Source organism: Clinocottus analis, unplaced genomic scaffold (assembly GCF_023055335.1).
Source record: "Clinocottus analis isolate CAN_PGR_092001 unplaced genomic scaffold, fCliAna1.0.p SCAF_7, whole genome shotgun sequence".
NCBI lineage: Eukaryota > Metazoa > Chordata > Actinopteri > Perciformes > Cottidae > Clinocottus > Clinocottus analis.
In genome coordinates this window covers 21477074-21493986 of record NW_027176229.1, presented here as the reverse complement: position 1 = coordinate 21493986, position 16913 = coordinate 21477074, and the positions used below count along the sequence as shown (strand labels likewise).

At 45.9% G+C, this 16913-nt stretch overlaps 2 protein-coding genes across 4 annotated transcripts in view; both read left to right on the top strand.

The window, feature by feature from the left end:
* The window catches only part of msh3 (mutS homolog 3 (E. coli)), a 33422-nt gene extending 19627 nt beyond the window's left edge, over window positions 1-13795 (top strand). Inside the window, exons 20-24 of the mRNA XM_068566869.1 lie at window positions 264-421; window positions 6050-6236; window positions 11655-11787; window positions 12204-12372; window positions 13370-13795. Of these exons, the coding sequence (XP_068422970.1) occupies window positions 264-421; window positions 6050-6236; window positions 11655-11787; window positions 12204-12372; window positions 13370-13544 (822 nt within the window). The 3' untranslated portion in view covers window positions 13545-13795. The remainder of the gene's footprint in view (window positions 1-263; window positions 422-6049; window positions 6237-11654; window positions 11788-12203; window positions 12373-13369) is intronic.
* Window positions 13796-14444: 649 nt separating this feature from the next.
* Window positions 14445-16913, top strand: part of LOC137805138 (ras-specific guanine nucleotide-releasing factor 2) — a 39738-nt gene continuing 37269 nt past the window's right edge. For all 3 annotated transcript variants that reach the window (XM_068604919.1, XM_068604918.1, XM_068604920.1), the window contains exon 1: window positions 14445-15100. In XM_068604919.1, coding sequence (XP_068461020.1) covers window positions 14825-15100 — 276 coding nt within the window. In that variant the 5' untranslated portion in view covers window positions 14445-14824. The remainder of the gene's footprint in view (window positions 15101-16913) is intronic.

The following is a 16913-nucleotide window of genomic DNA, read 5'->3' as shown; positions in this document are numbered from 1 at the left end:
TCCTCGCTCCTCTCTCGTTTTTACTTGCTCCCCTCCTCGCTCTCGTCTCTCGTCTCTCGTCTATCCTCGCTCTCTCCTTTCCTCTCTCCTCTCCTCTCTCCTCTTCTCTCTTCTCTCTCCTCTCCTCTCCTCTCTCCTCTCTCCTCTCCTCTCCTCTCCTCTCTCTTCTCCTCTCTCCTCTCCTTTGAGTGTGGACATGCAGGACACCAACGCTTTGCGTGAAGTGAGTGAACTTCCTTTAGAGAATCTCTCCTGTGTGGCAGGGCGATGGCCGGAGGACGATGGTCATCACGGGTCCCAACATGGGGGGCAAGAGCTCCTACATCCGCCAGGTGGCTCTGATCTGTGTTCTGGCTCAGATGGGCTCCTACGTGCCGGCTTCTGAGGCCCGTCTGGGCCTGCTGGACGGCATCTACACCAGGTATGAGATAATCCTCCATTAGTCCCTCAGTGGGGAAATTATGGGATTACAGCAGCACTGCTCACAGTAAATAAAGATCAAGTAATACAAATAAACAGAACAGTAACAAAACAACAGTAAAAATTAAACAGTAAGAAGAATATTAAATATACAGATGGAATAAAACATACAATAAGTGTGTAAAAGTATTGCACAATAAGTAAACGTGTGTAGAAAGTATTGCACAATAAGTAAACATGTATAAAGTATTGCACAATAAGTAAACATGTGTAGAAAGTATTGCACAATAAGTAAACATGTATAAAGTATTGCACAATAAGTAAACATGTATAAAGTATTGCACAATAAGTAAACATGTATACAGTATTGCACAATAAGTAAACATGTATAAAGTATTGCACAATAAGTAAACGTGTGTAGAAAGTATTGCACAATAAGTAAACGTGTGTAGAAAGTATTGCACAATAAGTAAATGTGTGTATAAAGTATTTCACAATAAGTAAACATGTATAAAGTATTGCGCAATAATTAAATGTGAATAAAAGTATTGCACAATAAGTAAACATGTGTAAAGTATTGCACAATAAGTAAACATGTGTAAAGTATTGCACAATAAGTAAATGTGAAAATAAAGTATTGCCCCCCCCCCCCCCCACACACGCTCTGGATATGTGATATTGCTCCTTTAATGTCGCCGTGTTCCTGGTGACTCACTGATGTTGAAACCTTGATAAACGGATTTACTGGATGTGCAAGAAAGTCGAAGGTCTTTTTTTTTTTTTTTTTTACACCTGTTACTCGACACGGACAAACACACCGTGAATAAACATCATGAAGTAACAAACGCATACCGAGGATGACTATCGCAATGATATCAAGAAGATGATTTCATGAATAAATCAAATGAATAGCCACGTCACGTCAAGCAGCAGAGAGACAGTTCAGTTCATAACGTCATTGTGCAAACCTGTACCTGCTCAGCGGCGCTTATTGTCACACCCCACTTTGGCAGAAGTGCACTTTGTACAAGGTGAAGTTCTCATGTGGCTCATGTCGTCCTGAAACCACAAGGTTGCCGGTTCGATCCCGGGTCTCCTCATAGTTTGCATGTCCAGTGTCCTTGAGAAAGACACTGAAAATCCCAAAAGTTGTGTAAAAGTCCTGTGAATGTGTTATATTCATGTGTTCATGACGTTCATTTACGCTGAGTCTGAAATAATTAACATGCTTTTAAAAGAAAGAGGCTCAAAATATCAGCAGCATACATACAGACATCTTTATAAATGTTTATTCTTTTAATCAAACTATTGTCTCTCATTCATTTGTTAGTTTAAATACTACATTTTATTACTTTGTACTGTTTACACACACATTTCACACAATGTTTGATCCTGGAAATGTGGTTTAAAGTCATGGAAATCCATTGGTCCAATTTAATAAAGGATAATAAAAAAGAGAAAACAAAATATATGAAAAAATCAATAAAAAAAAACTATATTTAGACGTAAAAATCCTTTTAAAAATATTTCTTTAATACGTTTCAATGAAACATAAGTGTAGGTTCATGGACTGAATCATATATTGTACATTTAATCAGACTGATGCTTTTTTTTTTCAACCAAAAATCCTCTACGTGGATATCGGGCACTAAAAAAATACTTAAACACTTCAAAATGAAAAAATAAAACGACTCCTTTTAGTTTGTGAATTGCTTCATGGAGCAATGTGGAGGCCACAGAGACGCCATGACGACGTCATCTGATGCAGCTGCACAGACAAAAACACCCAGTTCGCTGTGTGTGTGTGTGTGCATGTGTGTGTGTGTGTGCACGTTAAACATGAGACATCCATCCACAGTGACGCGCTCACAAACACACCAATGCACACACACACACACACACACTCTAGTGACGTAAAAGCGACAAAACGAGCTCCCGTGTTTCTTTCTCTTCATTGATGGACAAAAAGTCGAGATACCCGAGCGACTTCTTCCCTCGTCAGGAAGGAGGATAGTGGCCATGACAACGCCGACGGAGCACATCGCACCTTCGCCGCCGCCGCAGGTTGTTTCATACATCGCTCCGACTGCACACGAGGGAAAAAAACAACCCAAACACCTCAGTCACCTTGTTTCCTCCTCCTCGCCGCCTGTGACAAGGGGTCCGATTAATCTGCAGGACTGACACGTGTGTGTGTGTGTGTGTGTGTGCGTGTGTGTGTGTGTGCGTGAGAGTGTGTGTGTGTGACACAACTGTTCCATCATGGTGCTGTGTGATGCAGCGCTCTGTATTGTAGAACCCCTCAGACAATGAGGCTTTGTTGGAGATGACCACCCCCGCCCTCAGCACGCACACACACACACACACACACACACACACACACACACACACACACACACACACACACACACACACACACACACACACACACTGATTATTCTCATTATGGTGACAGTAGCCGTGCGCTCTGCATGTTGTTTCCAGCCCCGGCTACATATTAGCGTGCAGCGCGGGCCAACAAGCCGTCTGGCCTCTGTTGTTCTGCTGCTCTGTGTGATTACAGCTAATGGCTTGCAGATGTGTGTAAATGTCTTCTCTTCTTCTTTTGTTTGTGGGTTTAAGCATGTTCTCATGCTTTTAACCCAGCGGGTGCCGGAGACCTGCGTCCTCTGTCCTCGAGGGGAAGCAGTCGGCGGTTTTTTGGACTTCACGTTAGCACTTTGGAGGAAGAGCGATGCGGCGTCGGGGTCAGCGAGGCCGGAACCGAATCACAAAGTTATAGCTGTTTTATTAAAATATGTCATTGTTGCGTGCTGCGGTCACAGCTGTTGAACTACACAGCTGGCGTAGTGACCAAAACCACGGACCGCCACTGGAACAATGTCACATTTTGTGACAAAATTGTCACATTTTGTGACAAAATTGTCACATTTTGTGACAAAATTGTCACATTTTGTGACTTAATTGTCACAAAATGTTTCAACTTTTTGTGACTCCTCCATCTGTGCTGTTTCAAATAATAGCACATACTGTCACCGCGTTGGTTTATGTCAAAGAAGAGGTAATGAGATGATGCGTAGGCGTCTGATGGGATTAACCGTCTGAACTGATCCAGCTGATTGATTATCTATGAGGATGAAGGGAATAATCTGGAGATTGGGGTTGAAAGCAGGGTGCTGCCCCGCTGAGTCGTTTCCTGCCCACTCTTCTGTGTGTGTGTGTGTGTGTGTTTGTTTGTATGTATGTATGTGTGGGTCAGGTGGATGCATGCGTGTGTGTGTGTGTATGGAGGTATGCGGCCGCTGCCTCTCCTGCGTGTGTGTCTGTGTGTGTTATTTCATTGTCGGCATTGAGTCCTGAAGGTTATAGAGCACATATCCCTCCATCCCTACATGGTTGTTATGGAAACAGCAAAAGGAAGCAGATGTAAAACAGCGTTTAAAAAAAAAAGAAAAAAAAAAGGACCTTTTAATCGACCGTGGACTCGTAGCAGTGATCATGCCGAGTTTTACTTAAATCTTCCACACGCTCCCTTCAGGAAATGCAGCGAGAATCTAAGTTTTTTCCGGGGGCCAGAAGTGGAGCTGAGGTTCCTCCCCAACAACGTTTAGATTAATTAGATTAGTGACGTCATGAGGTACTAACAGACAAAACATAAACTGGGCTCTCTGCGAGGCAACGAGTGAACCTCGAGTTTCAGAAAAAGACCTTTTTGAAATGTGGCTCGCTGATGATGAATGACTCTATTTTCAGGATGGGCTCGTTTGGCGGGAACGAGGGGGGAGCTGGATGCTGAGCAGCGGGACGCCCAGCTGGTCGGGCACACGCGTGTGCGTGTTTCTGCTGTGCGTTCGCTCATCAGCGGGGTTTTTTTTTTTTTTCAGGCCGCTCTCTCCTTTCGTCTGACTCTGTCCTTCGATTCAGAAAAGATCCGATCGTCATGATTCCCCCCCGAGTCTCGGCACACATGCGAGCGCACGAACGATAAATTGGCAAAATGAAATGCAGCAGCATGTCTGCCACGCCCCTATGTGATGTGGCGTGTGCGTGTGCGTGTGTGTGTGTGTGTGGTTCATTGATACCATGCAGCTATGTTGAAGGACAATCAAAAGACAGATTTGGAGGCGAGAGGAAGCTGACTGGCGGGCGGATCCGCGGTCCAGCTGGAGTCCCGGCTCGGCCCGCCGGCGCGTGTCGGTGCGCTCAGACGAGGCCGCGAGGCGCGTGGAGAAGTCAACACGTTGTCATCGCAATTCCCATTTGACGTGAGCGCTGCGGGGCGGCGACATCGGCGGCGTTTCAAGCGCCACTGGTTCCACTTTTAGCTGCTCCATCATCAACAATACTCGAGGTGTTCAAAGAACGCAGACATTGATGACGTTTAAGGACGGACGGAAACGTCTGGAAGTCTGCATCAGTTTCCGTTAAATGAATGAAAGCGTACGGAATAAACCATTGATGAGGCTTTGATTTTAATCTCAGATGCTGTCGGATGAATGATGAACATATGGAAGCCCATTCCTGCCACGCACAAAAAAAAAATTAGGCCCAAAAAAAAAACAATTAAATAAAATTAGTACCAAAAATAAATAAATTAAGGAGAACAAAAATAATAAAAATAATTATGACCAAAAAAAAAAAAAATTAGGGACAAAAACCCCGCAAAACAAATAGGACCAAAAAAAATTTCCTTTTTTTTTTCTTTCTTTCTTTTTGTTGACAAAAATAAAAAAAAACATCTAAGCAATATGTTATTTCATCACTTTGGTTTTACAATACCTTAATTTTAAATGTAAATTTAATTTAAATATAAATGTCACTAGTCACGTTTTTTTTTTTCGTTGCCTTTTTTCAAGTCAACGGAAAAAAAAGACAATGAAAAAAAGTCTTTTTTTTTTTTTGGTCTTAATTTTTTTTAATATTTTTTTTTGGTCTTAATTTTTTTTTTTGGTCCTAATTTATTTATTTGGTCTTCATTTTTTTTTTTTTTTGGTCCTAATTTATTTTTTGTGTGGCGGGAATGGGCTTCCATATAAATACATCCTGATTAATTGGAAATTTAAAAGCTGGAGGAATTTTACAAATGGCTGGATGTTAAAACCAACCTCAGAGGAGAAGACACATTTGGAAGTAGAGTAGAGTAGAGTTGGACTTCCTTCTTGTTCTCCTGTTCGGTTTGAAAAAGGAACCTCAAGAGTGAGTGTGGGAGCTTCTTTCTCTCACTTTTAGTTTCACACCTTCTCCTTTTCTTCTGGGTTGTGTGTGTCGTCGTGTCTGTGGGTGTTTGGTTGAGTTTGTGGACGAACAACAGATTTGACGATCCGCCCGTCGCTATTTGCATCGGCGGCTTCATCAATAAGGCTCGACGGCTTTCTCTTTCCAAGTGTGTTGCACATGAGCAATGATCGCTTTGAGGCGCATTTATTTCTGTACTACAGGAGCCTGAAAGTAGAGCTAAGAAAGAGAATACACAATGATGGAAAACGTTCACAGATCCACGACGCGACATTTCAAAAAACTACAACTGATTGCGCAATCTGATCCCCGCGCAACTCTCTCTCACCCGTCACTTTTGACCTCTGACCCATCACTCTCTCTCTCTCTCTCTCTCTCTCGCTCTCCTGGTCAGGATGGGGGCGTCGGACAACATTTACAAAGGCCGCAGCACGTTCATGGAGGAGCTGAGCGAGGCCTCGGACATCATCCTCCGCGCCACCGAGCGCTCGTTGGTCATCCTCGACGAGCTGGGACGGGGAACCAGCACCCACGACGGGATCGCCATCGCCTACGCCACGCTGGACTACTTCATCAGAGAAGTAAGTGTGTGTGTGTGTGTGTGTGTACTCGCCGGGGGGGAAGACGAGCTTGATCTACAATGTTAATAATCTGTTGGAGTGCAAAAGAAGACGCTGGAGACGTGTGCGAGCGCTCTGAAGATCACTGTTCCTCAGAGAGAGAGAGTGTGTGTGTGTGTGTGTGTGTGTGTGTGTGTGTGAGAGCTGGCGCAGTCAAGAGCCCCTTTGGGTGTTGCACAATGTTGCGTGTGTCTACTTTTTTGACACAGCAGTCCATTTGCTAACCTGGCAGAAGGAGAAGGGAGGAGTGGTGTTTTGTGTTTAGTGAACCGGGTCATCGATACCACGAGAGACATTGGCGACTCAATCGTGTGTGTGTGTGTGTGTGTATATGTGTGTGTGCAGCGCTTTAGATCAATGTCGTCCGCACACAGACCCTCGTCGTTTCAGTGTGACGTGTAGTTGTGTGTGTGTGTGTGTGTGTGTGTGTGTGTGTGAGGTTGTGGCATTAATTAGGACGCACAGCTGTTGAAACGTCGGAAATGCTCGACGCACATTCATTCAACTTGAGATTATCTAAACATGCACATTACTTTGACAGGTTAAAAGAATCATCAGAAGATGCACTAATCCAAAGGTATCACTCTGTAAAGTCCCCTTTCAGGTCCTCGCTGTGGTTTTTGTTTTTTGTGGGCTGCAAACTCTTGTCGACACACTTCCTGCAGCCGCTCACATCGAGCTGGTGAACATGATGACGCAGCAAACCAGACAAAGTCTCTTCAGGAGTTAGTGAAGGCCAAAGGAGATGAATACAATGAATAGATATTCTCTAATCTGTCATTCCGCATCACTTGCTTATTTTTCTGTGGATTTATCAGCTCCGGCGCTCCCCGCTGACCTTATCGAGTCAACTACAAAACCCAAAGCATGGAGGCCCAGAGTGCAGCTCATTGACGGACGCCATTCAGGGGTTTCTGGAGTTTTACCATTTAAAGTATTCTTTACTCCAGCGTTGCCTTCTGGGTAATCAAATCTAGCTGTATCCAATCTGTGAGTGCCGGTATTTGTTTATTTTTCTGTTTTCCAAGAGCTCAGTCGAAAAGACTCCACATTGCCCTCGAGCCCCCCCCCCCCCCCCCCCCCCTCCTTCCTGTTCAAATGTGGATGAATAAACATTCATCTCTTAAGAAAAAAAAGCTCATTCGAATTTTCATGTTTTGCCAGTTGCACATTAATCTTTGGACGGCATCTTGGTTTGTTATGCAACGCTGCTGGAAAACGTGTGAAGATGTGTAAAGCTGCTGCTGCTGCTGCTGCTGCTGCTGCTGCTGCTGCTGCTGCTGCTGCTGCTGCCGGCAGGAGGAGGAGACGCTAACTACCTGTTGTGTAACAGCATTGATTTGTCAGAGGAGCCTCGCTGTTAACGGAAAGACAAACAAAAGAAGTTGTGCTGCACGGAGAGGCCTCGCCGCACGCTGCCGGCCGACCTGCCGAGTCCTTCACTCCTCCTCCTCTTCCTCCTCCTCCTCCTCCTCCCCCCCACCCTTAGCATTCACCTGAGAGAGAGTTGATAATGCAGATGTGTTTCATAACGCCACTCCATAAAAGAAACAGCCTTGACACAAGCAGAGAGAGAGAGAGAGAGAGAGAGAGGAAGAGAAAAAGCAACAACCTGAGGAAGAAAAAAAAAACCTCTCCGGGTTTTTGTTTTCGGCGGTTGGCACGCGGCCCGGCCTCCAGCGCCGCCCTCACGCCGTCCTCTCCCTGAGCCGCTACGCACTCTGAGACTCCCTCAGACTCTCGCGTCTTCCTCGCGCCTGTTTAGCTCCGCGCTGAGCTCATCGCTGTCAAACATCGCTCGCCGCTCGCCCCGTGACTCAGGCTCGCATGTGACCGCACAGTCGCTGTGATACTGCGCTGCGAGAAAAAACAAAAGAGACAAAACAACAGGCGGGATCGAGGCCCCCGGCCTTTACACTTGGACTCGGCGAGAGAACGACACTAGAACTCACTTTTGGCTGCGCGCGCTACAGTGGGCACATTTGCATCGCTCCACGTGGGCGTAAATGGTCTGATGTGCTCACGCTGATGCACAAAAGCTCCTGCCAAGTACCCACATGTGCTCCGCTGACTCTCTCTCTCTCTCTCTCTCTCTCTCTCTCTCTCTCTCTCTCTCTCTCTCTCTCTCTCTCTCTCTCTCTCTCGTCGGTCTTTTCCTCTCAACTCACATTTCGTTGGGCTTTTGTTCTTGCTAATGCGAGAACATTAATACACAGCATCAAACAACTATTCTCCCTCCATAGCTCTCCGTGTGTGTGTGTGTGTGTGTGTGTGTGTGTGTGTGTTACTCCAAGCTTCTCTGTGCTTCGATGACATCGCCGAGTCCGGCTGCGAGTGCCTTTTTAGCCCGTGTGAGGCCACTGCGCTCATATGACGGGTCCCTGACCCACGCCGCTGTTATTAGCTATTAGCGCCATTATCCGCTAGCCGCTGAATGTATCTGTTCTTATTTGTCGGTTATAAGTGTGTTTTCTTATCCGAAACTACACATGAATAGTCTCAAAGCTTTAACAAATGGGTGTTGAAGTGAATCCCTGCAGCGTGGATCCCCTGCAGAGATTCACTTGAACTCAAAGTACTGCGTTCTGACGCGGATGAGGACGAGTTAGCCCTGGTTTACTTTACACAGGAGCTCTAAGTGCTGGCACGGACGCGTGCACAGCTTGCCCGCTTTGTTCTCAGACTCTACTTTCTAACGCTGACTGTAAAAAGTGAGACTTCTCTGAATCAAACGGTTGAATCTGTTCTGTGTCTTTATTCCCACTTAATAACACACAGGGACGAGTGTCCGATGGGATGAGATCAATACATGCAAGACATTTATTGGAATTTATGTATGGACCTCCATGAGAGCAAACACTGACCCACAAACCCGGCGTTGCAATATTTTCATCACTGAAAAACATATTTATTAACGATGTGCGTCATTTTTTACCATTAGACCCCCTCCTCTCGGTTCCTTTAAGAGATTCATACACGATGTGCAAACATTCAAATTCATTCGCCCTCAGAAGAAGCACAGTTGCTGCACAAAGACCAGCAGGTTTTTCTTTTCAGGCGGGACATAATTGGACAAGTGACATTTATTTCTAAAAAAGCCAGAGTCAAATTCTTCCCCCCGAAAGCGCCCTGAAGCGCTGGCCAAGAGACGCAGCGTGACCCAAAGCTCGTGGTTCTCTTCTTTTATTTTAGTGATGGACCTCCTGCAAAATATAGTTTGCACCCACTGACTAGTGTCTGATTTGATGTAGAATACATACAATTCTGTTCATGAACTTACGCTTATATTTTATTGAATATTTCATTTTGAATTATGACAAACAAACTCTCACGCCCCCCCCTGCAGGGCCTCCACGTACCTCCACTTGAGAGCCTCTAAAGGAAAAGGGCCATGACCTATGAACCGGTCTCTGACCCCGACTCCAACCGCCAGGAGGAGAATCAAACAATTTTGTCATCATCAAAAACCGCCGCTGATGAATCTTCTGGTTTCCCGACTAAACGATTAATTGCTTCATCGGCGACTCCGTCACATGCAGAACATCTGTCGCTGCTCCCGGGGCGGTCTGGTAACGAGCCGCCATTAGCGCCTAATCGGCATGCCGGGAAGGCGGCACGCTCCGCTTGTGTTTTACCTTCTTTTTTTTGTCGGTGGAGGTGGACATTAATGATTGAAGCTGCGCGTGTGTGTGTGTGTGTGTGTGTGTGTGTGTGTCTCTCACCAGGCACGTCTCTTTCAGAAAGAGGTATCACTGGTGACGTGTGACCTTTTCTAAAACCGGGCGGTCAGCGGGGCGAACCCGAAGCCAGCCGAGTCCTGCAGCCGCCTGTCTGCAGCGACGATGTAAATCACCACGAGAGCTCACACACACACACACTCTCTCTCTTTCTCTCTCTCTCTCTCTCTTCCTTTTTTTTAGCAGATACAACTTTTGCTCGCTCGTGGTAACACAGACGCCGTTACATAATGCAGCACTTGTTATGGTACCCAGCATTTGGTATATGTGTCACTTTATCTCCTCGGTCTTGCTGCTCTTTTTTTTTTTTCCCAACGCCTTCTTCTCTCTCTTGTATAAGGCTGAATGGAAAAAGTAAAATAAATAATCTAATAAAAACTCATGAAAAGAAGCAGAAGTGAAACAGCATCTCAACGTTTAATATCCTTATGAATTACATAATTGTAGAAAAGGTTAAGGTGCATTTCCATAAGGGCTTACAATATGTTTTTTTTAAATATTTGCTGACTTTGCAGATTTCCTTAAGGCATCTCTCTATCTCTGTATCTCAACACTTAATGCATTTGTACACACATTCTCCATAGTCGCCATAATTAATATATATATATATCCACTAAGGGTGGGAATCACCAGAGGTCCCACGATATGATATTATCACGATACTGCGATACGTTGAGTATTGTGATTTATTACCTTTTTTTAAACCGCAAATTGTCCCGAAAGGAAAACTTTGTCAACAAAAAAATAATTGATTTTATTATTCTTGGACCAAAAAGTTTTTGAATTCATTAAATAAAAAATCGATACTCGGCTTCCGTGCATCGATACAATATCGCCACGCAAAATATCGCGATACTATGCTGTATCGATTGTCCCCCCCCCTCATCCATATTATCCACATCTACGTGTTCACCCACTCATGATGTGTAATAACTTCACCCAGCAGAATTTAATCCTCAGAGTCATCATCTCATGACCTCTTGTCGTGACCCTCCTGGTATGAAACCGTTGCTCCAACATCGCCACGGCGGCTACATTTGTTTATTTCATGTTTTTTGACTTCACCTTGTTCACGAGAGCGTGTCCGTGTCATCGCTGCGTGGCTCATTGATTTTCATATGTGATCATCATTCAATCGACATTGACCGACTCCTCGTTATGACACTGCAATAAGCACCCGGGTGTGCTCAGCAGATGAATACGACCGGTCCACACGCACCACAACGTGTGCTGCAGTTTTCTTTCATGTCATTTTCTGGTCTGCGTTTGGTGCACACACTGCGGTCGGGTCTATTTCTTTCGCCGGCGCTCTGCGAGGCTGGTGAGTAGGTGGGAAGGTGGTGGATCTGTTGTCGGCAAAAAAAACCACACAAACAAACATAGCAGGAGGAGAGGTCACCGCAAGTGATGTTACTGCACACGCTGTACTTTTCTGACTTTTACCCAGCAGCCAGCAGTCTGTGACGGCCGGAGACAACACGAGTGAAGAGCTTCGCTGGATGTTTGCTCACCTGGCCGACCCGCGGTTCCCCCGATCCTTCTCGTCCTAGAGAAGCCTCCCGGCAGCTTTTCTTCTTCCACCCGGCATCAACGTGTTAACACTTGTCTCTCCCCCTCTTCCTCTTCCTCTTCCTCTTCCTAGGTGAAAGCCCTCACCCTGTTCGTGACCCACTACCCTCCTCTGTGCGAGCTGGAGCGCGAGTATCCTGAACACGTGTCCAACTACCACATGGCCTTCCTCCTCAATGAAGCAGACGTTGCTGCTGACACTGACGGTGTGTGTGTGCGTGCGTGTGTGTGTGTGAGAGAGTGTGAGTGTGTGTGCACCCATATGAACATTATCTTTAGGGTTTCACTGTTGTCTTGCAGGTCAATCTAGAACAATGTCACGTTGGCAATTTCTTAATCATTCTTTCTCTGCTGGTGTGTGTGTGTGTGTGTGTGTGTGTGTGTGTGTGTGTGTGTGTGTGTGTGTGTGTGTGTGTGTGTGTGTGTGTGTGTGTATGTGTGTGTGTGTGCGCGTGTGCATGCATATGAAAATTATTCTTGCCTTGCTGGTCAATCTAGAAAAATCTTACTTTGGCAATTTCTAAAGCATTATCTCTCGGCAGTTGGAGATTTTAACGTGTGTGTGTGTGTGTGTATCCGTGTGCGTGCATGCGTGTGTGTGTGCGTGTGTGCGCGCCGACAGACGGAGAGGTTCAGCCAGAGTTCATCACTTTCCTCTACCAGTTAACCGAAGGAGCCGCGGGGCGGAGCTACGGCCTGAACGTCGCCCGATTGGCCGACATCCCGAACGGCATCCTACGCGCCGCCGCGCGCAAGTCCAGAGAGCTGGAGAGCGCGGTCGACGCCAAGAGGTGAGCACACGCATGTGCACCGTGACCATGTCTTAAAGGTCCTCAAAGAGCAGCTTGCTAGTCACGGCCACCAAAGAGATGCATTGTGGGACATGCGGTATGTTTGTGGAGCTTGACCCACAGTACAATTTAAATCCGTCTCTCATGAATCCAATATTTAATGGAAGTTTAGTGCTTATATCCTGGAGTTTGTATCTTGCTTTTTTTAATATAGCAAAAGAGCTGAACAGCTGAAACGAGTTCAGAGAAAGGAAATATAAAACTGGAAGGTTGTTGAAGACCCAACACTCAAATGAACGGAGCAGAATTTTTAAATAGTTCCTTTTTAAAAATTTGCAATTAGCGTTCCTAATTTGTTTTTATCCAATTGTCCAATTTTAATAAACATCAATGTGCTGGCATTGCTAATTAAAAATCAAATGAAATAAATATTTTCAAACTTCTGTCACATTATTTCTCCCAATTGGCTCCAAATCATATTTTCCCTTCAGCTAATTACATTTTCCGAGCATTGAGCATCACGCACAAGTGCACACTAAGTGAAAATCTATATCTTTCTTTAAAAAAGCTTTCCTCGCGATCGAGTCAGGAAGCTGAGCGCGGCGATTCCTCCGTCTTGCGCCGTCAAAGCGTCGCTGCGGTGCACTTTCTCCCCAACACGGCCTTCCAGCGCTGTGCATTTGCCCGCCGCGTCTCCTCGCTCTGGAGCAGACGGCCTGCTGGGAGTTGAGTGCCGCTTAAGCCTCTCCCTGAGTAATCCTCACCATATGAAATGTATTTCAGCTCGCACACACACACACACACACACACACACACACGCAGTCCTGCCTCTCTGTCAATGGTAATCCTTCCTATATGAAATGTTTGTACTTTGTTGGAGGAAAGCACACAATAATCGAGCTGCTGGTCGCAGGTTATGAGCCGGGAGTTTTTTTATTGGACCGCCCACTGTGTTTTTTTTTGTTGAAGCCAACACGTCTGCGTCTTTACCCTCCAGGAAGAACAGGAAACTCCTCTCGGGTCTCTCGAGCGTCTCGGACAGATTGTCCCTCGCGGAGTGGCTGCAGTCCAACGGGATGACATCGCCACGACGTGAAGAAGAAGAAGAAGAAGAAGAAGAAGAGCAGCCGGCCATCAGCGGAGGAGCAGAGTGTACCAGGGCCAAGAGATGACGTGGTCCACTGATCGGAGCAGAGCGGTTGTTGCTGCTCTCACAGGATTTCACTCGCCATCGTCTGCACCGTATTGTCAGAACATCAGCTGATCTAGACTCGACCTGTACCGGACAATATGTGGCGTGAGTGTGTTTCGGTTATTAAAAAAGACAAACGTGTCACAGCTGCTGTCCTTTGAGCTCCCCTGACGCAGCGTTCAGCACTTCTGTTGTTTCCACTGTGTTGAATAAAAATCGATGCGTTCTTTATTCTGCGAATCCCCTCTTTCTTGTCACTGCCTACATTACCCACAATGCAAAGAGGCTGCCGAGAAGTTTCGTTTTGGAGGTTCAGTTGTGTGTTTAGCCGAGTCTTTCTCCACTACTCATGTTTTACTTTTCTTATTTTTTCATTTTAAACTCTTCCTTTAAGCCTCCAACAGACTTTGCCTCGAGTGACATCACATGAGGCCTTTCATAAAAAGCTCCCTCCAGTGCCTCAAATGGTTTTACACAACTTTCTTCACGTAGCTGCAGCTGCGCATAGTGAACAACTTTCTTTTTTAAATTTTCTTAAAGGAAACATAATTTGACATGAGGAGGCTTTACATTGTTTCATAAAAAAGTTTGAATATATTAAACATAGATATCATATTGTTCTTCTTTTCTTGTATGTTCTCTTTGATGCACCGCTATGTATCACTGATGCAGACACAAATCACAACATTTGCCACCGGGAAAATCTGCATTACATCTCGAGCTCTCTCAAACACACACACACTGACACACACACACGCGCGCGCGCACACAACTCATGCTCCGCCTTTAATTCCGCCAACTCCAAGATAGAGAGACACAGCGAGAGGGGGAGAGAAAGAGAGAGAGAGAGAGAGAGAGAGAGAGGTCTGTCAAAGCCGATTACACTTTATCCATCTGTGGTTCTGTCACTTGAGGGTTCTCCTTCCGTGAGCGACACGCCTCTCGCTTTGTTTGTTTGTTTGTTTGTTTACAGTAGCGTGTATTTTTATTTATTTTTTTCCCGCTCCGGCATGGATTTATCCTCGTGTTTGTGGGACTCGGAGGTCTCCACCATGAGTTCCTCTGCAGGAGCCCTCCCGTCAGCGCGGCAACTTTTCGGTGCTCCGATGCGGCGCTAAGCCGCGCGTCTCTCGGCGGGGAAAGTTCCCACGCAACCCGCTGCGGGCTCGCGGTGAAAGCTCCACTCGTCCCCGTCCTCCCTCGTCCATTGTCTCCCCCCACCTCCATCTCTTCTCGTCCAAAAAAAACCGCGCGGCCAAAATGCAGAAGAGCGTCCGCTACAACGAAGGGCACGCGCTGTTTCTGTCGGCGGTCGCGCGTAAAGAGGGAACCAAGCGCGGCTACCTGAGCAAGAAGACCACGGAGAACAGCCGCTGGCACGAGAAGTTCTTCGCCCTCTACCAGAATATACTCTTCTACTCCGAGAACGAGCAGAGCGCGAGAACCGCGGGGATTTACCTGTTGGAAGGATGCACCTGCGAGCGCTCACCGGCGCCCAAGATGTCCACCACCGGGAGGGACGCGCTGGAGAAACAGGTGAGAGTTTTTAAAGAGTCAATCTAACGTCTCCACATCTAATCTGGTGGTACAACTTCCCGCTAAATCTCCCGAAAGAAAACTGGCACCAAACTACAAGTTGTGTTTATCACTGAGATAAATATCCAGCTAAGATGTTGTGTTTTTTTTTTTAATGTTGCTTTTTTTTTCCTTCGTGAAACTTTTTCAAAATCACAAAATTTGAACTTATTCAATCTGACGTCCGTTTAAAGAGCAAGTGGCTCGTGCATGCAGCATCAGACTGAAGTGTCTGCAGCAGCTCAGCCTCTGCAGGTCCTGCAGTGTCAAGTGCCCCCCCCCCCCCCCCCCCCCCTCGTCCCCTACACACACACACACTATGTATTTCCTATAAAACAGTTATAATCAAGACATCAAATCGGGTCCCTTCTCTCTGACGTCATGCCTCAACATGTGTGTGAACCTGATAGCCTGTCACATTTACAATCGCAGGTTATTGTGAACTCCACCTTCCGTGGATCAATCAGAGGAAGGTTGACATGTCCTCTCAGCTCAAAGCCAACATGATTTCCAGCCTGACAGCGGTGAAGCGACTGCTTCTCTTCAGCCGTTTAACCTCCCCAAAGCTGCAAAGTTAGAGCCCACGATTTCATCCTCCACCCTGTACGTGTCACATGCACATGTCATATTTTCATCTCCATCATCTTTACATTTAATACAACACGAACTCCCAGGATGCCATGGTGTGATGGCTGTAACATTACGTCGTCCTGTGCTTCATTTAGTTGCTGCAGTGGGGCATGTTCAGTGTCTTTAGAAATCTTCTGATCTTTATTAAAATGTAAAACAAAGCTCCGTTGGTTTAACTAAAGCATGTTTGTGCAACTTGAGTCTGTGACAATAAATCCACTGTTGAATCCTGCAGTGCTGGAAAAAAAAAGGTGAGATCTTTTTGACTTCAAAGCAGTGGGAATATCAGTTTTTTTGGAGTGGGGGGTAAATTGCTCGGTGTCTGCGCTCCTGGCAGTTGCCTCGGCATTGTTGCGCCAACAGCTCGGGAGATCTAGTTGCTAGGAAACATTTTGAATTACCCTTTGCACACGCTTTTCATTGAGAAAACCACAAGACTGGCATCAAAGAACACGATGGGAGCCGTCAATCAATGAACAATCTTTGAGGAAAAACAAAAAACCCTACCTCTACTTTGTGAACATAATCTCAAAGACAGCCTTTATTTTCCCTTTCAGTTTTCAGCTGGCCTCAGGGAATGGGTGCATGCGTGTGCACGGCCATTAAAATGTGTGTGTGTGTGTGAGAGGGATTACACTGGAGAGAGACTTTAAAACATTTAGTTTTTCACAATGTGAGCGAGTATTAGAGAGATACCATGTGCACGCACAATGAATCACACGAGAGTTATAGGGAGGTCAGCAAATAACCACTAATTATCATTCCAGTGGACGTCTGTCCCTTTAAATGCACAGTGTGCGTAAAGACAACTCTTTCCAGATGTTTTGCAAATGGGGGAAGAGGCTTCAGGAGAGTCGTGGTTTCAATCAAGTCATTAGCAAAGGAAGGCCAGTTTTGTCTTTATATCTGTAGTTGAGATTATTATTGAGGATAAAAAAGGACAAATCTCTCTTTTTGAGGGCAGGATTACACATGTGAGGGTTCCTCTACCTCTCATGTTGATGCCTGCTTGAAACCTGTCTCCTCTGATGTTTTCCTCCAGCTCGGCAAATTCCTTTTCCACTCTCTCTCTCTCTCTCTCTCTCTCTCTCTCTCCCTCTCATCTGTCTCACTCTCTCAGTACAGATGCGATGTTTAATGAGGG